Here is a 24,080-nt window from a genome sequence, read left to right on the forward strand (position 1 = left end):
ATTGAGAACACATCAGAAAGTTCCCCAAAAGTAAATTTGTTTCATGATAAATACAGTCATTTAAAAATGAAATGTTAATAAGTACTATAATAAGCATTCATGAATAATATTTTTATTCAAGGAAAAGTATTAGCATAAGGAAGACATTTGGGTTTTACCTGTCTCTTAATTTGAAATTATGGGTACTTCAGATTCATATAGTTTTAGAAATGCATAATGTCCTGAATATCACACATCCAGATTTGATTGGTAAAATGAACGAGAGACTATCACATTTCATATCAATTATCTAACACTGTCTATTCTAAATCATAGAATAAAAAAAGAAAGAAAGAAAAAACTCTAGTGGATTTTATACAAGAAACAATGCACTTAAATTGTTTCCACTTGGCTTTTACCACTATATGACTCCAAGGTTTCACTTATTTGCATCGCAAATATTATTCAATAGTACAGACAATACTGAGTTTACATAGTTTGATAGGAACCTAGTTATATAATATTTTTTCTCAGAGACCATAGAATTTTGAAGCTTTAATGTAATGAGCAGTTTTTCTAGTTTAGAAAATGAAAAGAGATTAAGCCACAACCTATTTGAAACATAAAAAGGGAATAAATAAGTAAAAAGTGTGAATTCTCAAAAATTTATGTCATTTTTCTTTAGGCTAGGTATTCTTCAATCAATTTATGCAAATAAATCTAATTATTGTTCCCAAATTCCCATCAGTTTAATGGATCTGATTTAATAATGGTTCTAATTACACCCAAGAGGGAAAGGGAGCTGCTTACATTTTAGAATTATTCCATTTCTTGCTGACTGAAAGCAATTTACATTTTGCTGCTCTATAGCCTAAAATAGATGCTATATCTTAAAGTTTTCTGTTAAATTCCATAAACATTTATCGAATGATTAATGTTCAAGGTAAGAATTGTAAATATTAGTTATAGTCTTTTCATTGTGATTGTACACACCTTGAAAAAATTATAAGTAGATCACAGGCTTCCTCCGTGTTGCTATTACAAATTACTGCTTTGCTATTTTCCACCATGTGCTATTTCATTAAAATTTTTAAAAGATATTTTCACTTTTATTAACATTTTCTCTTTTCTTGTTAAACATTTAAAATATTTGTTCATATATATTCTTGAATTTGCTTTGTGCATTAGCAGCAGTTAAGCCCAATTTCAGTATGTATGAGGACTAAAGTTACTAATACAGATTTTACAGACTGTAATTATAGCTGGAAACAAAAAGGCGAAGTATTCACCTTTGCACATTTTTTAACAAATGTAGTATGAGCCAAGTGCCCTTGCAAGAATTATGCTAGTTATTTTACATGAAATTTCATATTTTTCCTACCACTTATACATCATGATATATGCATCTATTCTCTATTCAGTCTTGGCATAACCAGCAAAAATAAAATGAGTCTGAGGATACAAATTCAAATAAATGCATTTTTTCTTTTAATTTCCAGATGGTAATGTTTCTTAATAGTTTTCATTTTGCACACAAAAACAACTGAAGATCCTGCCTGAAGACACAGCAGGAAATAAACATGGCTCTACATAAACATGATGGTTAGAAAGGTGAGAAAACCAATGATTCTGGACCAGTCAAGTGATTATAAAACCAGGTTTTCCAATATGGTTCCAGATGATGTAAATTTTTGATACAGCAGACCCAATGAAGCTGTGAGAAAAATACATATAAGACGATGGGGAAAGGAAAGTAAATGAACAGAGGTCCCTGCCAAGTATCAGTCTGGTGGTTTAGAATAGGCACTGAGGTCTAGTCAGCTGTCTAATGCTTGGACTGGGGGAGGGCTCTCCTATGTGAAGCTTACTATGAAGGTTTTGGAATTTTTTGCCAGCCAACTAAGCCTTGATGCCAACTTCCCCTTGATTCTGGTTACACTTGCCCAAGGGTTCCAATCTGTAAAAGACAGCAGTCTTAATCAGTTCATTTGGGGAGCTTGCATCCCTGAATAGTCTCAGCCAGAATCACTCTAAGTCACCTTAGCATGAGTTTTCATCAAATAAACCTTAACAACATTATTTGGGTTGGTCGTTAAAAGATGATCTTCTACAACCTGGGTCCCTTTATGAGCTTTCCAGACATTTGAGTCAATGGAATATTCTATGGACTAATATGTCTATTGACCATTGCTGTCTATAGAAAATAGAAATAAAAGGCAGCTATGTCCATGCCAATTAGAAATGTGTCAGTGTAGTGACGTTTTGCAATTGTATTCATTCACACTGCCAGAGCTTTTTGTTTCTTTAGGATATCAGAATTAAATATCCCCCACCCAGCATCTTCCCCTTATTCGTCCTTGATGACATTTTTCAGTTATGTCAGACATCCCTTCCAAAATGCATGGTTTAAGTTTATAACTCTAATGAAGAAGTTCATAATCTTCTGCCACCTGGTTTCCTGTGTGAGTGCTGTCACTCATCACATTGAAAGCTAGAACTGGGTAGAAGACAAGCAGGTCCATAATATACAGGTGGAACCTTCTTTTTTGCAGCTCTGGCCTTTCAAACAGCCAAAGGCAATTGTAATATGGTGTTGGTACTAACGTAGATTCATCCTCATACCATCCAATTTTATTATCAGTTTGTTAATATTTTCCTGTCTGTACCATTCATTTTCTTTCCAATCTGGAAGGTCCAATAGTTGCATTGATTGTTTAATAGCCTTTGAGATTTCTTTTCCCATGTAGTGGATCCTACCATCACCCCAGTCCTAAGGTCCTTATTAGACAGCAGTTGAGACATCTCTGAAAGAACTTTTTCATACATAGTAATTTCAGTCTGGAGTCTTCATAAGAACTGAAGCTCTCTCTAATAGAGATCTTGAAAATAGACGTGGTGAAGTTCTGGCTGTGTTTACTTAAGTCCAAAGAAAAGGGCTGGAGGGTTCTAAAGATGCCTGTAGGAACATTAATTCTGAAAAACTACAAAGTGCTAGTTTCCTGGCTCTCTTATTTCCCTCAGCTTTTCTCTCACAAACCTAAGATTCTCTTTTCTTTTTACTGTCTGTCTTGTACATATCTTTTGGCAGTGCCACAGTTGATTATGGTTCAATGGAGTTATTATTATTATTATAGTAAAAAATACATAGATGCAATTTACTCTCAGTGAACATTTAGATGTACAGTAAAGTATTGCTAACTATATGCACATTGTTGTACCTTTGCAGATTTCTAGGGAAACTTATTTTTTCCTAAGAGCATTGTCACTTCTTTACCAAAATCAAATTAAAGCTCATAAGTAAAGGAAACTAAAGAATTGTACTATTATTTTAAATAGATATGTGCATTAACATATGGAATTTTATATCACATGTGATTCATATTTATCTTCTCAGATTTCATAAATATAAACAAAACATCTTATATTTTGAAATCCCAAAAGGATATCAAATTAATTCTATGTGTTTAAAAAAGGGGCTGGTATCGGGAGAAGGAAATTTACAGTAAGAGTGACATGAATGGACCATTCATTTGTATGGCCACTAATCCTGTAGGGCAACTGATCATAAATTAAATGTCTGACATTCAGTAATAGATGATTATATCTGACATAATGAAGCTATAATGGAAGGTGTTCATACACTGCTTGACTATTAAGTGCCCATTTATTGTCCCTGCACCAGGTGTGATAGTGATAGGTTATACAAATCATCCAGAAGAAATGTCAAAATAGGCTCCTTTGCTGATAAAGCACCACACATGTTTATTAATACAGCAGCTTGTCTTAGAACTGGCCCATCTGCTCATTCAAGACAAATCTTCTTCCTATAAATATCTGAACGTTAAGAGCATGACCACTAGTCATAGTTTTACAGTAACAGGAGTGGAAAGAGAAGAGGAGAAAAAGGAAAATAGCTGGAGCTTAAATAAAATATCATCCTCTTTCTTTTACTTTAGATACATTTAACAGAAGGAGGGGTGGGGAGGTGGCTTTTAATGTGTCATTTGCCTTAGATTACTGCTGCCTGAGTGTAGGCCATCAGAAATGATGCTACCTGAGCATAGGGCATCAGAATTGGTCCAGGTTCCAGCAGCTGCTGGTGTCAGGTGGGGGGATGGCAAATTTCAACAGTGTTTTCAAATTACACACTTCAGTAAGGTGCAAAATGAAGTACTCCATTAAGAAATTCTCCAGAGCATTAATTCATATGCATTTAAACTTATCAGAAAATATTTTAGCTGGATAGATTTTATAAAGAAAAATAAAACCACATATTTTGGGGGGGGGTTAAAAATTCTGAGGGTTTGCTTCTGAAAACCCATGTTCTATAACATAGCAACATCATGTTTTTATATAACAGGGAAAACAGAAGCAAAATTTGAATGTTCATACCCCCCCATTTTTTAACTTTAAGAAATCAGAAGTTCAAGGCTAAGACATGTTCCATCTGGTATTCCAGGTTTTATGTGCTTGCAGGGCAGGCTGTACATTCTATGTTCCATCTTCAAGAATGGTTTTATCTAACAAAAAAACAAGTATGCCCTGAGGTGCCCTCTCAAATGAACACACACATTTGAAATGAAGAAGTACAATTGTTCAAGAGTGAAACAAAGGAAAGGCATGGACCATTTGGTGACCAGAGGTGGTTTTCACTCTATAGCCTTGCCTTCATTTATTCATTCATAAAAACCTAAATAAAGTCTGGCAGGCATGCCTTTCAGGTTCCAGGAAAGAGCTTTATCAGACTCAGTATGACATAAATCCACTAGTCATACTCTACTAAATAAATTACATCTTGGGATAACTAACCACCTGGTGACCAAAGGGCCAATTCAATTACTTCTAAAAGGCTAAAGGTCTCAGACACCCCTGAAATTATTTTTCATATCTCCCACAGACTGAAAGGAAATGAGTTCCAATCATATTTCATGTTACATGTATTTTCAAAAAATAAATAATGGGTGATCTTTAGTTTGAACATGGATTTCCCTTGTCTTCCAGGACAGTATAAATATTTACCTAAATTATCCAAATTAGAAATCAAGGAATTATTTTTTTTTCCTCTCCAGTATATCCAACCAATCACCACGTCCTATTATGCTTTAACTGCATACATGAATGTCTGTGAGTCCATCACGTCTTTTGTATTCCCATTGCTACTGTCTTTAAGTTTGTATTCCCAAGAATCCTTTCTTAAATAACCTACTAATTTTCTTTATTCCTAATCCATCCTAAACATAGTCAACATTTCTATGCAAAATAGTGGTATTAATGCCTTCTATACCCAAAGTCCTTTGTGGTTTCTATAGTATACATTGAATTGCTAGGTTTAGTACACAAAGACCTGCTATAATCTCAGCTACAAACCCTTTTGCCAGCTTCATTTTTCCCATTTCACATCATTCCAATTGTAGACAATGAAGCCTTTCCCAGTTTCAGAGGCCATGCAGACCAACCTGACCAGTAGCTTAACAGCCTAGCAGTCACCCAGCCAAGTGACTAAGACTATTGTTGCTTTAACAGGGTCAATATTCAGTGTACCCAGCCTGGGCCCAGAAAATGCAGTGTTTTCATGGGTTATCTGCTAGCACTTAATGCCAGTCTTCCCTCCAGGGACTGTAATCCCCAGGCATTTGTTGGAATCCAGGGATGTGTTCCCTCAGGTCCTACTTCTAAAGGGCTCAGCAGTTAGTCCCACAGACAGTTTCCAGATTTTTCTGCTACTTCTGGATCAGAGAAGTCTCACATTACCCAAAGGCCAGTAATGTGAAAAATGGAGTGATAAGAAGGAAAGAAAATCTTCAAAAAATTTAATTAATTCTCTAATTAATTTAATTCTCTAAATGAAATTTAAATAAAGGCCACACCAATATGATTGGATTTACCTCTTTCTATGCCATTTTCCACCCTATAGCTAGAGTCATCTTTTTAAAATCAAAATCAGATTATGCAGTATTCTGTGTAAAAATTCCTCAGGGATCCTCACAGATCTTAAAATAAAAGCCAAACTCCTTTCATGGCCTACAAGGCTGACAAAGATTCTCTGCTTGATCAAACTTTAATTAGACTCCTGAACCTTCTTCTCAGTCCATCTGTGCACTTCCTTGTACAATCCAGTTTTAGCAAGGACCCTGTTAAGTCAGTTTAGTCAGAACTCCCACCCTCAATATCTGATCACCTTCCATATCTGATCAGATTCTCATCCTCCACCATCCCCTGGCTGAAGACAGGCCAGGGTGATGTCCTATCACCCTGGCCTGTCTTCAGCAAGAATCCTATTAAGGTGGTTCCAGAATCCCCCTCACCTGTGACGTTTCCTCTTAGTAATTTTTCATCCAGTGACCACCTCCCCCCACCCTGTTCCTTGGCTATAAGTTCCCACTTGTTTGTGCTGTATTTGGAGTTGATGTCCCTTCTATCCCAGGGTCTTTATTCCTCTACAGAATAGCTCTGGGAAAAAAACCCCAAAACTTTTTTTATCCCTTTACTGTCCAGCTCTGGTTTTTCCTTGAAAAGGCCCTTCATGATCTGAGTCTTGCCTAAATACTCTGCCTGTATCCCCAGTCCCCCCTCTCATTATGTTCCAGAAATGATCACGTCCACTTATTTGTTAATTTTTCTCTTCATTTATTGTTTCTCTAACTGTCTAGAGTGTATGTTTCATGAGAACTGAAGTCTTGGCAGACTTGTAAACTGCACAGTTCCATCAATGCCTGGCACATGTGAGGGCCTAATCAGTATCTGCTTAGTGAACAAATGGGTTAACACATCATGACTTTTCTACTTCAGGGCCTTTGATTACACTATCCTTCAACTTTAATCATGGCTAACTCACTTTCATTCTTCACAGTTCAGCTCAATAGTCAACCTAGAATGGTTTTGGTTGACCATCCACCTTATATATCTCCTTTATAGCTCTAACCATAACCTATTCATAACCTTGCTTGTTTAATCTGTATTTGATCTATTGTTTACCTCCTCCACTGCTAGGTAAGGTCCAGCTGTTCTCTCCTGTACATCACTGTATTGCCTGTCCCCTGTAGAGTGTTTAGCACACAGAAGGTATTCACTACAGTATAGTCACATCAAAATTAATTTGACTTAAATTCAACTATATTCACTCAAAAAGGATTTGAGGGAAGATTCCATTTGCCATTTTACTCAAGGAGCGCAAGGCCCAGAGTGACTACAGAAGCAGAGATATGTTCCCTCGGCTCTATGTCTCTCCACAGCACTCATCACACAAGGACCTCCATTCCCAAGAGAGATTTGAGGTATTTTTTATTCACATTTTCTGATATTGAGGAATAACTCACTGTTGGATAAACCATATTTTATAGACAATTTTGAGCATTTTTCAAGGTGGGTTTTATGTTTTATTTTTTTGGCCTTACCCCCTAAGTTCAAAATCTAACCTATGCATAAGATGCAGCTGCATAGAACACTGAACACTGAATGTAAGTTAGTCTTTCAGGAGAGCACAAAGAAAAGCTGATGTATAGCTTTATTGTCTGATACATGTTTGAGATTTTAAATGTATAGACATTCAGGACTTCCCTGGTGGCGCAGCAGTTAAGAATCCACCTGCCAATGCAGGGGACACAGGTTCGAGCCCTGGTCTGGGAAGATCCCACATACCGCAAAGCAACTAAGCCCGTGCGCCACAATTACTGAGCCCGCGTGCCACAACTACTGAGGCCCGTATGCCTAGAGACCGTGCTCAGCAACACGAGAAGCCACCGCAATGAGAAGCCCGCGCACCGCAGCGAAGGGCAGCCCCCGCTCGCCGCAACTAGAGAAAGTCTGCGTGCAGCAATGAAGACCCAACGCAGACAAAAATAAATAAATAAATAAATAATTTTTAAAAATAAAATAAATGTATAGACATTCACAGGAAAAATATGGTTATTTTTAATATGAAACTGTATCATAATTCAGCCAATAGGATTTAAGGAGGATAAGAACATTCAGACTCCCTTGAGGACTTATTTCCTTGATCTATATGAGCTAAAATGAGTTTTAGATTAGAGCAATAAAGTATTGCTGCTAAATTATATTAAACAATATTTGTATAGCATTCCACAGGGTATGAAGCACTTTCACATATAGTATCATATTTTGTATTTGATACTTAAAAAATCTTGGGAGAGAGTTTGTTGCGGTGGCTATTGGGTTTGTCCAAGATCATATACATAGCAAATTAAGGTTATCAGGATGAAATCTGAGGCTTAGAACTGAAGCTGCATACTTCCATGTTCTTCCACCCAGGAGACTCTGATACTAAACTTAACAGGACTATCTGCTTCAGTTAGGGAAATTGTTTTTTGCTGAATTCTTAAGAACTGGAAATAATTGCTGGACCCAGAGCTATAACTAACAAAGAGAAAAGTGTTTCTTAGCATTGGGGGAGCCAAATGTCTCTTACTGTGAAGGCAATGCTGTTTGGGGTGTTATGTGATGAATAATACCCAAAGTAATGTTTCCCATACTGAAAAATATGCCTTTTAGAACTAAGAAAACAAGATCCTCTCCCTCCTCATTTTTCATGATACATTGATCGTATCTGTAATAGTCTCAATCCTACCATCCAGGTATAAAAGATGAATCTGGAGAAAAGAGATCTTATCTAATCTCGGGCAATTGACTCTAAAAGTAAAAGATATTTTACATTTTAAGGATTTACCATACATTTTATCTTTATCATACCTATCTTCTAAACCTATTGTCAAGTAAGAATTGTTATATTAAAGAAGGTACTCCTGAGTAGTGTGTGTGTGTGTGTGTGTTTGTGTATGCATGTGTTGTGTGGGTACAGCAAAAAATTGGAACCTTATAGCTGTGAGCATTCAGCAGGTAGGGATGCAGGTGACTGCTATATTTGGAGGTCAAGCCAACTCCTTCTTCACCCCATCCCAGGCTCTAGTGGTGGCAGTTAATACAACTATCGGCCTGCTGTCTGCTCCTGGTATTCAATCAATTATTTTGAGTATACAGGTAAAAAATTATTTTCTGGTGATTACATAAATAACCATTTTGGGGAGAGAATACTGAAAAACACAGTATTAGATACCTCTTTTGAGGGAAACAGTGAGACATTTTATGAAAAGAGTAAAAAGTAACAGAGTAGCAGTAGAACAAAGATATTCTATTTTATAGAAAAAGACAACAGACAAAAAATGTATCTGTTACTGGGTAGTAAATAGTACATAAGTGTTCAAACTACTTATATTGTGTTCTAGAGATGAATAATGGAAACGGTGAGAATTTTTAAAAAAAATACTCTACTATGGATGGTCAGATCTCTCATTGCTTGCTGACAATATGTTTCATTACTAAATACTTGCTATAGTATGTAGTTTTAGAAATTAAGTCACAGTTCCTTTTGTATAAATGAAAAACTGCCATACCAGATTTTACAGATGCCTAGGTTTGAATCCTGGCTCCAACACTTAATACTTGTCCGACCTTTATGAAGTTAAAGAAAACTCTCTATGTCTCAGTTTTTTCATTCACAAAGTTGCAATAATAATACTACCTGATTCATGGTATTCGGGAAATCAGTGAAATAATAATCCATGTCAAGTGCTTAGAATAGAGCGTGGCACAAATGTTAAGTATAAATATTAAGTGTTCATACCATGTCAACTTAAAAAGGTGGTATCTATTGTAATATTCTGAAGAATAGTATGTTTGGCTCTCTTTGGGAATTGGGAGAGAGGGGATCATATGGATAATTTTTAGTTTGAACATAGGACTTAAGGTTAATTTGCATAATCAATATTAGCCCTTATTATTATTGTTATTATTATTGACTAGCAATACCTCACCGTAAAGTTGTGACATTCAGAAAATACTAAATATTTTCTCCCTCAACAAGATAAAGCAGCTCTACTCTCATTGATCGGAATGAGACAAATCAAAATAAGACAAAGAGAAGTAAGTACTGGAACCTGTGGTAGCAGTCTTAGGAGAGCTGGGCCATTGAGCAACCTTAGGAGGGGGCACAGAAAGCCGGGAGTGGTTAGGAGGTGTGGGGAGTTGTGAAGTTCAGAGAACTGAACCCTGGTCATAGCTTCTTAGAGATGTCTTAATCCTGGAGACTTTCCCTTGCCTTGAACAACAGCTCCAATGGAGGAATCGTCATATTCAAGTCAAGGATCATTATCACTGGATTCGCCATTAGGCACACTGAACCTGAAGGAAAATGTTCAGATCACAACAGTATCAAGCTTCTACTTAATACCCTTTGAATACTAGGACTATCATTCCATCAACCAATGGGAAAGAGAATTCAAACAAGCTCCCTTCTTCTCATTCAGGCTCACTGAGAGAATGCCAAGACAAGTTGACTAGGAACCTAATGTGATAAACTACTAGATCACACTACTCTCTGGAATAATTATTCTCAACACATGAATTATTTTCCACAAGGGGCCTGCAGGAGTGTGCTAAATTATTTCAAATGATAAATGTTGGCTTTTCAACAATATTATATTTGGAAAGTATGTTACAATTTACAAAACCCTCCTACTTATTCCTAACAATATTGAATAAAAAGCACATTTTACCATCAAGTTTAGAATTTAACTTCAATTAAATTCAACCCAAATTCAAGTATTACTTCATAGTATGATAGTACTATGCTTGATACTAGAAATAGAATGATGATGACCAAGAAGTCTGAATGAAAAAAGTGATAGGATCCTTGTAAGACTAAGCGAGGCAATATGCATAAAATATTTTTTCCTGTGTCTGACACAAGATACATACTTAATGAATGGGAGTGGTGTTTACCATTAATAATAACAAGCTATACTCTCTGCCTCTATCTTGTAGGTGTCCACAGTGTACTTAAACACAGCAAAAAAATGCTTGGCATTTGCAAGTGTAGGAAAAGGGTGTTTACTTAACATGGTCAAAGTACTCTGTTATATGCAAGTTTAATTTTTATTCCCTTGGGTTAAGGGTGAATAAAGCTAGGAAATTATGTTCTACCATATAATATCTGCTAACCAGGTAAGTTAGAAAAACACCATCACAGCACTTTAAAGGACAAGCCTGGAGACTCCTCAATAAGAATGCCAGATGTCTTGTTCCTATTTTATTTTAATCAACATCAAATGCTTTTATATTTCACTAAATAATATCGTTTGTTAACATCTCAAGTTTGTGATGCTGAATCTTTGGCTATAGCTTATTTTTAATATATATGTACCAAGCAGGACCATCTGTTTATTCTGAACTTAAAAAAATATTGTCAGTGTGTGGATGTGCTGAATGCAATTTAGTTTGCACATGAAACTTAATGCCTGGCATTATTCTAGTTCATTGATTATCTGCCAATGGAACCATGTTTATATTAGTCATTTTATTATAGAAAAAAAAGTTTAAAAAAATAGATGCTGTTTTCCAAATGTGCCCAAATATTTTAGATTTTTTTCAGAGTATAAATTGTAACTGTCAACAATTAGCAACTGTATAAATTAGTGTTTAGTATTAGACTTCTGATCAAACATAAGATTCTACCTAAAGGAAGACTATACACATTACTATACAGAATAAATACAGTACTGTTTTCACCAGCTTTATTACTAGTCGCTTACCATATTTAGAAGGCGGAATGTATCTGGTAACTGGCAAATTTTTATGTAGCAAAATATTCAAAATATCATCCTTAGTAATAAAATGGAGGACATTTTTCAGAAGTTAATGTCTTTTCTTGGTTATTGACGGGAACTTATCTAAACTGAATTGCTAGTGATGTTGTGAAGAATTCATAGGTAGGGTTCTATCATTAACTGCTAAGGCTGTCAACAAATTATATAGAAAAACAATGAAACAAAACCAAACCAAAAATAAAACAACAGAGTTTCAACTGAAGAGTGTGCCTCAAATGGTATATTTGAGTCTAATATTCACCTCTGCTTAGGATTCTAATTCAGCTTCCAAAATAAATTCCCACCCAAACACCTTCATTGAGTGCTTCTGTCTGTAATACAGACATGATTTTGGGGTAGAGTATTTTGTGAGTAGTTAGGAAGCAAACTAAAGGTTAGGGACAGAGGATCCTTGGTGAGGACACATGTCCTTCAGAATTGCAACTTCTAATGAGCCCTGCTAAGAATTCCATTGCACTGATTTACAAATCTGCTACAAAAATAACAAAGTAGACTTTCATTTCAGATATAACACACAAAATTGGGAAATAGGTCTGAAAAGCATAGAGAACTTATTTGCATACAGAAATATATAATAATCCCATTAAATTAAGTACAAAATTGTAACAAACTTGTTTTAATAATGAAAGGTTTAAAAATAATAGTGCTTCTAGATGAAACTATTTTTTTTTAAAAGTCCTGATTAATGAGACGTATGGGAAGAAAAATTACTATAATGGTGAATGCTGACTCAGGATCTTATTTTTATTAAGTAGTTTATAGTGAGGGCTGTGACTATTTTTTCTATTTATAGTGGCAGCTCTGGTTAATTACCTTGTAATGTATTGTGACATTAATGCACTAGTAAACTATTGGAATTTACACTCCTATTCAGTAATAAAATCTATAAGTTGAAGAATGCATATAAAGTTATCACAGTCATAAATTATGTGACCAAATGCCATGTATGATCACATTAAACAACAGAATCTCTCAAATTTACTCATCAGGGGTGGGTGCCACTGAATTTATATACTTCAGCTATTTTGAAATATAGATTTCAACATTTTATTCAAGGTTATTTGGTAACTTGTTACTACATTTTCCATATGGTTACTAAGAGCATGTTGGTCACAATTAAAATACACAGTACCAAAAAAGAAATACATTTTGACAAACAAATGCATCAATTTCACAAACTATTTTTTCCCTAAAAAGTGAGTGCAAAAGTGAAAGAAATCAAGAGAATAGAAAGGAGGTAGTATGGTGACATGTGGATTAAAACCAAAATGATTCATAAGTTACATATAGAACTTAAGGGGATGAAAAAGAAATGAAAATGTAACACATATACTTTTTGAAAAATAATTATATAATTATTTTTTTAAATAGAGGTTTAAAAACAATTCCAAAGTTACCAATAATTAGCTCACTATCTCAAATATTCAAAGCACAATCACTGTTAAAAAAAAAAGGTACCAAGTAATCCAAAATATTTGAGATAAGAACAGAATAAAATGGCAAAGTATCTGAAACAATCTGATATGTAATTGTATGTTAGAGAATTCATACATTCTACTGAAAATTCCCTGTTCTAATATTGATAGCTATATTAATACATTTTAATCATTGTTTTGTATTGCTCTCTTGATGGATATCAAAAAGCTTAAGTATGATTTTCCTATGAAAATATAGTCAAGTCTGTAAAATACACAGGGAATTAATATATAAAGCAATAATTCCTAAAACATGAACATGCATGTACACTAGTAGAAATAGGTACAGGGTGGGAAAGAAAGAGAATACACAGAACTGTAGGTCAGTGGGGGAAGGGGAATATCAAGACATAGCTCTCATTTTCTCAATATGTATAAAATTATAGTAGAAAAATAGAAAAAATTGTTAGCAAATGTGGTTTTTCAGGTAGTTCAAAGGATATTGCTATATAATCACACAAAAATTATTAGAGACAGAATTTCAAAGTATTTAAAGAACCTAATTTATCTTATTGTATAAATTCAAATAAAAACCTATAATATACATGAGAGATTCCCTCTCTGTACATAGATATAGATAATGTACAGGTCATTTGTGTAATTTGACTGTGCATAAATATAAAAAATGTACACTATAATTAGAAACAGTAAATGAAGATGAGGGGTGAGAGTTGAAAGTTGAAAGGAAATACTTTGTGTTTCCAAAGCAATGATATTGCCAACTCTTACCATTTCCAATATTTGTTTTCAAATAAAATATTAGATAGTTTTAAGAAAAAAAAGCACAAGATCTTTTGCAATGTTATTTTGGTGATTTATAGAAACCCCTTTATTTATTCAATTAAATGTTCATTTTTTTTTTTTGAAAATTACAGGACTATGGCACATGAACTAATGATTATAACTGCAATTGCATTACTCACAGTAGTTTAGGAAGGTCTCTGGGTCAATGCATGTAGAGGAACTATGTGAGAACTAGAAGTTATCAAGACAATTCTTCTAAGGTAGAGAGCACAATTTGAGGTAGATAAAAAGCAGAGATCACTGCTGGATTCTAGTAAATCATTCTTCACCAGGTCAATACCATCACTACTTTTACTAAGATGATGCCGCTTTAAAGTGAAGCTCTTAATAATGCCTACTTGCCTACTAACTCTTCAGGGTCTAGTTTATGTCAGGTTATTTGCCAGGAACTTGACACTAACTGTTTCACTTAATCATCCTTAAAAACTTGTTTTACAGTTGATAGACAGAAGCTGTCTAAGGCCATGCAGGTCTGCCTGGCTCCAAGGCCCAGTCTCTTCCCATATGTCACAACAGCAAACCCCAAAGTTCGTATCGATAGTAATAGCCACATATTATCTAGGGCTTACCAGATGCCAGACTCTATTCTGTATCATCCTTAATCCTCACAAAGACACTGTGAGGAGTTCTTATTTCTGAACTTCTGTGTGGTAGTTGAGGAAATTAAAGATAAGAAAGGTCTAGAACTCCCAAGTTTAAGTTTATTGGCTATAAATCCCTTCATTTTATCACTCAATTTTTGTCTTATTTCATTCTAAATTTATTTTACTCTTTATCTGCCTAGCTACAGTAGGTTGAAATGGCCCAAATTCCTCTCCTTCCTGTATCCATGGTCCTTTGGATTGTGGTTCCTCCATCAAGAGATGGAGCCCATTTCTTAAGTCTAGGGTTGGCTATGTGACTGGCTTTGGCCAATGGGACATAACAAACATGACACAAGTAGAGTCTTAAACAATACCTGAACTTTGGGACTTTCCTACTCATTGCAGGGAATCCTGTCACAATGGGAATGAGCTGGGGCTAGCCTGCTGGAAGATGAGAGCCATATGGCCATCACTGCAGATGACATCAAGGTGACTACCAAACATGTGAATGAGTTTCCTCCCCTGAAAATCCAACCAGCCTGCTAACTACTAAACATCCAGCCTCAGTCAAGTCAGCACATATGAGATTCAACCAACTATGAGAACTATAAAAATGTTTCCTGTTTTAAGCCACTAACTTTTGGAGTAGATTATTACACTGTCACACCCATGACTTTATAGTATTCTTCCCAAATCATACTGGGATCATGTCTGAAGAACTGAATTATATTAAGGTCACCAACTTGCATAAATAGATCTCCATCTTTGGTGGGAACAACATTCTACTAAGAATTAACATGTCTAAAACAAGGCATCCATTTAAAATTCATCTCTTCCTCATGATGAGAAATTATGTCATAAGCATCCAAGTAGTTAATCAATATAGAAACCTTAGAGGCATTTCTGCTCTTTTCCCTGTATCAGTTCAGCCAATGCCATGTCTCTTCAAAACACTTCTCAGACCCTACCATTGCCGCCAACACGCTCCTAACTAATTTCCCAATCATCTTTTACCTGGATTACTGAAATGGCCTCCCTCTGTCAATCTTTCATCATCTACACTGATTTCAGAGATACTTTTCTCATAACAAGAACTGATTCTGTTATGATGTAACACCCCACTAACTTAGGAAAATTTTTTAAAAAATTAAAAATATTTGATGATTTTTTTCCAGGATAAAATACAAACTCCTTGGCATGAGACACAGAATCCTTCACAATCTCCCTCATTACATCTTCCCAGTCTCTTCCTCTAAAACTGCTCCCATTTTACTGTACGCTCAGCACATTTCCTTAAAAATATCACAACTTTCACATATACATATTTTGGTTCATTCTGCTTCCTCTTTGTAAGGTTCTCTGATTGTCCCTGCTCAGTTTTCTTCTTGAAAAATGAGGATACATCCTTCACAATTTAGGTTGTCACCTTCACTTTCAGTCACTTAGACAGAAATCATTGTATGAGTTCCTATTATGCGCCAAGCACAGACCAGTGGCTGGAGGAGAAATAATAATTATGACACTCTTTGCCCTCAAGGATCTTACAGAAGAGAAAGGGAACATTCAAGCTGAAAAATAAAATGCAGTGTTTTAGGTATAATAACTGAGGCAAGCACAGGGGATATCTGGAGGACAGAGGCATGTACTTAGCTCCTGCCTAGTACACGGGAAGGCTTAACAGAGGAACTGAAGGTAAAGCAGAGCATTGCAACACTGGTAGAAACTTATTGGGTAGAAAAGAAAAGGTAAGAGACTCCTGGAAGAGGAAATAGCATGTATAGAAAACATGCTCATAAAAGTCAGATCTAATGACTTTTATTGTATACTACTGAAAGTATAAGAAAATATACCATGCCACTGGGACAAAGTGAGGAGAGTCGGAGGGAGGGGAGGAAAGGAGGAGATATGGAGATATATGTATACATATAGCTGATTCACTTTGTTATACAGAAGAAACTAACACACCATTGTAAAGCAATTATACTCCAATAAAGATGTTTTTAAAAAATGAAATAAAATAAAAATGAATCTATGTTCACCTTTGAAAAAAAAAAAAGAAAATATACCATATTACTTTAAACTGAAAAATTAACCTTAGGATATTTGGTATTTATAAAATTAAAAGTTTGTCTATTATTACATTAGTTTGAACATTATAAAACATTTAAAACTCATTAATTTTAAAAAGTAGGAAGATAAATTCTGTATTTAGATTATGAGATAAATGTTACTTTTAACTTCTATTTTGTATGACTCGTTATTTTTAAAAATCTTTAAACAGATGGCATCAATTTAAATACATAATTTTAATTTATATACTTTAAAACTAAATTATCATATTAATAATAAAATGACTTTTAAAAGGAATAATAATAAAATATATCACTTTGCAAGGAAATAAATCTGTCAATACGACTTAGATTAAGACATCTTAATTTATTTAAAAATAAAAAAGGATAGTAGAAGAAGAAATTTCCAATAAAAAAAAGTAACGGTTATCTGGTAATCTCTAAATCTAGGTTGGTTTTCAACTAGTCTTCCACTATGGATCCTCATTTCTTATTTGGTTTACAAACATTTCTCAAAACAATATTTCACATCTTATTATAAATAAGACTTACTCTTTCTGTTATTCTATTCCTTACACACCATTTTCCTCCTGTTTTTTAAATAGGCACTGCATTGTAAGATACATATTTATAGTTATCTTTAATTTAATTAATTGTCTTCAACAAAGAATGAATAAATTTCTTTTTCTTTAAACTAAAAAAAAAAAAAAGAATACAACTCACCTCTAACAGGGGGTCTTTCTAGCTCAGAGTCAAGGTGAATTGGTGGAGAGATGTATGGTACCTGTCCATGATGTGCCTGTCCTGTGGACCCAAAAATAAATGTTAAGATATTATAATTATGTCTTTTTACATTTTTTTGGTTTTATGATGTCATACATCTCTCTTCACACTGAATTACTAACCATTATAGAGTGCAGACAGATCTATCCAAACACAGAATCATTATGTGTCATCCAAACATCAACCAAATAAATCAGTCCTTCTTAAGCCATCTACTTTTGTTGTTGTTGTTAAATCACAAGTTTATTGTTGAGTGACGCTTTAAAAAATACAATAAAAATGATTGACAAGAAAAATGAAATGCAAAAACTAAAAACAAAGACAAAATACAAGTCCCCATTTTTCATTATTAAACAGACATTAAGTACTCTATCAATTTGCTTTAAGTGTTTCTAAACATTTACTCTTAATTTTTGCATTTATTTCACTGCAGATCAGTAATAAATGGTCTGCAGACTGGCATCTATGTCAGATAACACTTTGAATAGCACTGATTTAGATAACTTTACAACCCTAATTAATTTATACCTTATTTTTATGATTACTTTTAAACTTTTTACTTATTATTTGAGTAGAAAACTACTCCTACTTGCTTATTGTATTTGATGAAAAAATAACTAACCACAATATAAAAAAGCAGGTAGATGGATTCACTCTCTGTTTCTTGTAAAGCATTCTGCCAGCTCACTTGCATATCTGTAATACATTTTCTGTCTCATGAGTTAAAGTTGATTTGAAGGACTAGACGCTGACTGAAAAAAATTGCTAGCTTCAAAACAAAAGAGTTTTCTAATGCTCAAAGTAGCTATAGCTTGTATACTGATAATCCAGTAAGCAATTAGGATTTTAAGGCAAGAAAGCATAATTACAGAGTTCAATTTCTAAAGCTACTTTATAGAAAGAAGGTTTGGGTAAAAGTACAGAACCCACCGCTTTCTTTCTATAATGGGAATATGCAGTTATATTTTATACATTTACTATAGCAATCTACAGGGCTGTTAATCTCTTTTCCTAAACAAGGAAAGTTAACGATACATAGATTATGATAACAGTTAGAGTAACCTTCCTGTTTCAAGGAATATTCAACTTGTAATAAACTCTGCTGATTTCTCTTATGAGGCACATTTCAAATAATTAATATGGCTCCCTGTTGATAGTAGCTGTTATTGCTCCCAGCATTTTTCTAGCTAACAGCAGACACAGTGGAGAGGCTGTAATATACAGAGCTCCTCATAATGGTAACTAAGAATATTATGCTTTCACTGGTCATGTTTCAGTGGAATACTAAAAGCACTATTATAAAAGAAATGACAGCGACTGTGCACCGCTAGCAGTCCATGTGTAATATAGCTTATTAAAAACTTCAGATTATCTTAATTATAAAAACACCTGATGTTTACCTCTGTGGCATACTTGGTTGCAAAAACATTTTTACTTTTAAGGTCTTGTGTCATTACAAATGAATTGGTTTGAAACTTTATTGATCATGTAAATGAAAATAAGAATCTTTCACTTTATAGTGGTTCAAAATAACATCAGCATACAAAATCGTATTGATTTCATGTCAAACCAAGGAACATGGCTTTTACTACATATTATAATAATAACCACTATGCATTCATACATACATCATCTCCTTTTATGCAACCAATATCACTATAAGGATTTAAAGGTAGGTAATACATTAGTACACACACATTTTTAAATCAAAGATACAAGCAGAGGAGACTAAGTAACTAACATGCAGATAGTAAACAGCAAGGCCAGTCATATTTTGACTTCAAATTTCAAGTGGTTTCACCTATATCATAATATTTTTCTCAAAGAAGGTATATTAAACCTGAAAATAATGCGTATAGATTTTAGTGATTAAACTCTGACAAGGAACTGCTTTTGGAACTGTCACCTCTACATTTATAATGAAGTAAACAGTCCCTTTAAATGCCACATTTGACTTTGTTCTTGAGATAAGCATGTAACCTCAACAGTGCTCAACATGGGTACCTATTTAGGCAGCACAAGTTCACAATGTGTATATCCCTAAGGGAAAATGGGGATATCAAAGAGGCAGTGGAATGGAATGGGGGTTATTGATGGTCAAATTCTGAACCGGGTTTGCCATAATTTCCATTCTCTCTCCAAGGAGAAATCTAGCAAACTGCAGGATGCAGGATGGCAGGGAAAGTCACAGTGGTAGGCATTGACGGGGATTCTAAGCCTTAGAGAAAGGTGAGAAATGCGGTAATGGATTCCAACCTGGTAACTGAAATTTCTGATCTACAGAATAAAAACTAGAAATTATGGAGGTTGTTGTTGATTGATTAAATTAACCAAATTCTTAAAAAGATTGCTGCCACACTTTAGATCAGTGGTATTCACACATTTATCTCCACAAAAACACATAAAAGGTAAAAAAAAAAAAAAAAAAAAAAAAAACCATTCTAGTAGGCAATACTTCTAACTAAGGATAACTAACTAATAGATAAGAAATCTAAGGCAACAATTCTCAGGGTAGTAATCTGTCATCATCAGGAAGGGCATATGGAAACATGGGGAGATGCTGTGCATAGTTTGAAAAAAAATTCATTGTCTCTCAAAGTCCCACCCCCTTCATAAAGAATTACTAAAAAAAGGAATTTGGCCAAGATGGGGGAGTAGGAAGACCTTGAGCTCACCTCCTTCCATAGGTACACCAAAATCACAACTATTTTCAGAGCAACTATTGATGACAAAGACTGGAAACTAGCAGAAAAGATCTTCTACAACTAAAGATATAAAGAAGGAACCACAACGAGACACGTAGGGGTAGGTGGAATCCCGATATAGTCAAGAGCCATACCCCTGGATGGGTGACCCACAAGGGGGAGGATAATTACAATTGCAGAGGTTCTCTACAAAGAGTGAGAGGTCTGAGCCCCACATTAAGCTCCCCAGCCGGGGGGTCTTGTACCAGGAAGACAAATCTCCAGAACATTTAGTTTTGAAGGCCAGTGGGGCTTAGTGTCCAGAGAGCCAGAGGGCTGTGGGAAATAGAGACTCCACTCTTAAAGAACATACACAAAATCTCACATGCTCCAGGACCCAAGGCAGAAGCAGTAAGTTGAAAGAAGCCTGGGTCAGACCCACCAGTTGATCTTGGAGAGCCTGCAGAAGAGGCAGAAGGCAACTGAAGCTCACCGTGGAGATAAAGACACTGGTGGAAGCCATTTTGGGGAGCTCATTCTTCCACGCGGACACTGGTACTGGTAAATGCCATTTTGGAATCTTCCCTCTAGCCTATTAGCACTGGGACCTGGTCTGCCCACCAGCTTGTTTGCACCAGTACTAGGAGGCATCAGGACAAGTAACTAACTGGGTGAGGCTGCCTTAAGACCCCCTGAGCCCACAGCCATCTCAGGACATGGCCCTGTCCACCAGAGGGCCCAGGATCTGGGCTTACATACTACTGCACAGACACTAGACCTGGGAACCCCCAGGTCTCTGCAGCCAGAGACCCTGGGTCCCAGCCCTGCCCATCAGCAGCAGATACCGGCCCCAGGACCACCAAAGCCCTGCAGCCTGCTTTGTCAGGACCCAGCCAATCCACCAAAAGGCCAGCACCAGCCTTAAGATCACTTGGGCCCTGGCCCTGCCCACCAGCACCAGCTTTTTTTAATTAATTAATTAATTAATTTATTTATTTATTTATTTTTTGCTGCTTTGGGTCTTCATTGCTGCACATAGGCTTTCTCTAGTTGTGGTGAGCAGGGGCTACTCTTCATCGCAGTGCGCAGGCTTCTCACTGCGGTGGCTTCTCTTTGTTGCGGAGCACGGGCTCTAGGCATGCGGGCTCAGTAGTTGTGGCATGCGGGCTCAGTAGTTGTGGCTCACAGGCTCTAGAGCACAGGTTCAGTAGTTGTGGCACACAGGCTTAGTTGCTCCGCGGCATGTGGGATCTTCTCGGATAAGGGCGTGAACCCGTGTCCCCTGCATTGGCAGGTGGATTCTTAATCACTGCACCACCAGGGAAGTCCCCCCAACACCAGCTTTGTAACACCTTGGGCTCCTCAGCCAGTGGCCCAGGATCCAGTCCCAGCCACCAGAGGCTTGACACCAGATTTGGGTCACCCCAGAACCCACAGCCAGCCATGTCAGGAACCGGCCCACCTACCAGCAGGCTGACAGTAGATCTGTGAACCCCAGCCCTGAAACCACCCACCCCAGAACCTGGCTCTGCCCACCAGTGGGTCAGTATTAGCCCCAGGACCCTGTGGCATTCTGCAGTGAGCAGCCTCACGACCCAGCCCTGCCAACCAGCAGCTCCCAGCTTCCGCAGGGTCTGGCAACCAACTGGACCAGGGGCCAGCCACACCTACCAGACCACCCACCGTAGTCAGCCCTCCATAACAGAAGGATCCATGCAGCCCACAAAGGGGACATCCCTAGAGTATATAGTTCTGGTGACCAGAGGGAAGTGTGCTGCTGGGATGCACAGGATGCCTCCTACAAAAGGCCACTTCCCCAAGGTTGGGAAATGTAACCAACCTACCAGATACATAGAAATAAAAACAGCAAATTAGGCAAAATGAGGCGACAGAGGAACATGTTGCAATGGAAGGAATAAGATAAAACCTCAGAAGAAGAACTAAGTGAAGTAGAGATAGGCAATCTACCTGATAAAGAGTTTATTTTAAGGTAATGATCATAAAGATGATCAAAGAACTCAGGAGAAGAATGGATGAACACAGAGAGAAGTTGAACAAACAGAAGACAGAAAGAAGAACTAAACACACCCGAAGAATACAATAACTTAAATAAAAAATACACTGTAAGGAATCAACAGATTAGATGATACAGAAGAACAGATCAGTGAGCTGTAAGGTATAGTAATGGAAATCACCAAAGCTGAACTGAAAAAATAGAAAGAAATGAAGTCATTTTAAGAGGTCTCTGAGACAACTTCAAGTGTACTAAAATTCTCATCACAGGAGTCTCAGAAGGAGAAGAGAGAGAGAAAGGGACAGAGAAAATATTTGAAGACATAGTAGCTGAAAACTTCCCTAACCTGGGAAATGAAACAGACATCCATGTACAGGAAGCACAGAGACTCCCAGACAGGATCAACTGAAAGAGGATCATGCCAAGACTCATTGTAATTAAAATGACAAAAATTAAATATTAAGAGAGAATATTAAGAATTAATGCAAAATAATAGTAATAATAATAAACAGTTAAAACCATAAATAACTTTCATAAAAATTTCTCTTGGACTTTATGGTGAATAATATTCAGCAAAAAATGCAATGCAAAGTGGGAGCTCAAAAAGAGCATAGAGAGGTAAAAAGCATGACAAACACATGTTTTAAAAATATGACACATTTTCCACCATATTTGACTGTCTTATACTAGTCTCACCTGGTCCTCATAACCACAGCTTTGTATATCTAAATATGTGATGTGCTCTTTTTACTTTTGTCCTTACTTTTCCAAATTAAAAAAGATACATATCTGCTTATTTTTCCTTCTGAATTTTATTGCATTTTTTTCTAAATTTTAAAGTAAAAAATCATATTGAGATTTTATTAGAATTACATTAATTCTATAAACCAATTTGGAGAATAAATATTTTAAATAGTTTGTCTTTATGTATTTTAAATGGATTGCTTTTTGTTTGAATTGCTTTTTAATAAATAGGAATAAATTATTTTTGAAGTTTTCTATATTTTGGTTATAAGAATATTTCATTGTGTAAGTATTCTATTTTCCCCATTTTGAATAAAATCTCTAAATTTTCTTGATGACTTTCATTTAGCTTTTTTGACCTTTATTGTTGTAATTATTAGTTATTGAGTCTACCTTACTAGCTCCTTAGAGCTAGACACACTGATAATAATATTTTGGTGAGGCCCTGTGATCTTTGTTTCTTGTAAGAAGTATATTCCCAGGTTAAAATTCATCTATAGACTCTTGTATTTAATTATTTTGTGCTGCAGAATTTAAATTTTAAAGATTGAATTTATAGGACATGCATTTTAGGGGACAGAGTTTCCTGGTGTTGCTATTCACATGTCATTTTATCTTTAAGTCCCTACAAAGTAATTACCAAAGGAATAAGCATTGCTTAATGACAGATTTCATAAAAGAATTACAAAGAATTAAAAAGTGGGAGGAAAAAATGCTTCTTGGTTCATTGCTTAGGAGTCTAGAAGAATAATGGCAACAGGGTAATGGGTGGGTAGCTTATGAATTAGATTTTATTCAATTTTTAGTGTAGGTAAATGATATATTTGCATGAAGATGTCATATATATGCATTTATATATATACACGTATGTACATACATACGTGTATATATGTGTCCATTTATATGAAATATATACTGATATATAATTTATATATATATACAATTCAAATATATCATCCATTTCAAATATACAATTCAATGTTTTTCGTACATTCATAGATTTGTGCAACCACTACCACAATCGATTTGAGACTAATTTCATCACCATAAAAAGAAATTTGAAGTCTCTCAGCAGTCACTCCCCATTTCCTCCAAACCCACCCCAGTCCTGGGCAACCACTCATCCCCTTTCCATCTCTAGAGATTTACCTGTTCTGGACATTTCACGTAATTGGAATCATACAAATATATAGTCTTCTGTGATCAGTTTCCTTCATTCAATTTAAGTTTAAAGGCTCCACATGGTAGCATGAATCAGTACTTAAT

The 24,080-nt window shown here is 35.6% G+C and overlaps 1 protein-coding gene across 9 annotated transcripts in view; it reads right to left on the reverse strand.

The window, feature by feature from the left end:
- The window catches only part of ADGRL3 (adhesion G protein-coupled receptor L3), an 851,742-nt gene that overhangs the window by 240,580 nt on the left and 587,082 nt on the right, over positions 1-24,080 (reverse strand). For all 9 annotated transcript variants that reach the window (XM_036853251.1, XM_036853252.1, XM_036853248.1 and 6 more), the window contains one exon: positions 17,313-17,393. In XM_036853251.1, coding sequence (XP_036709146.1) covers positions 17,313-17,393 — 81 coding nt within the window. The remainder of the gene's footprint in view (positions 1-17,312; positions 17,394-24,080) is intronic.

This window comes from Balaenoptera musculus, chromosome 5 (genome assembly GCF_009873245.2).
Source record: "Balaenoptera musculus isolate JJ_BM4_2016_0621 chromosome 5, mBalMus1.pri.v3, whole genome shotgun sequence".
Classification (NCBI taxonomy): Eukaryota; Metazoa; Chordata; class Mammalia; order Artiodactyla; family Balaenopteridae; genus Balaenoptera; species Balaenoptera musculus.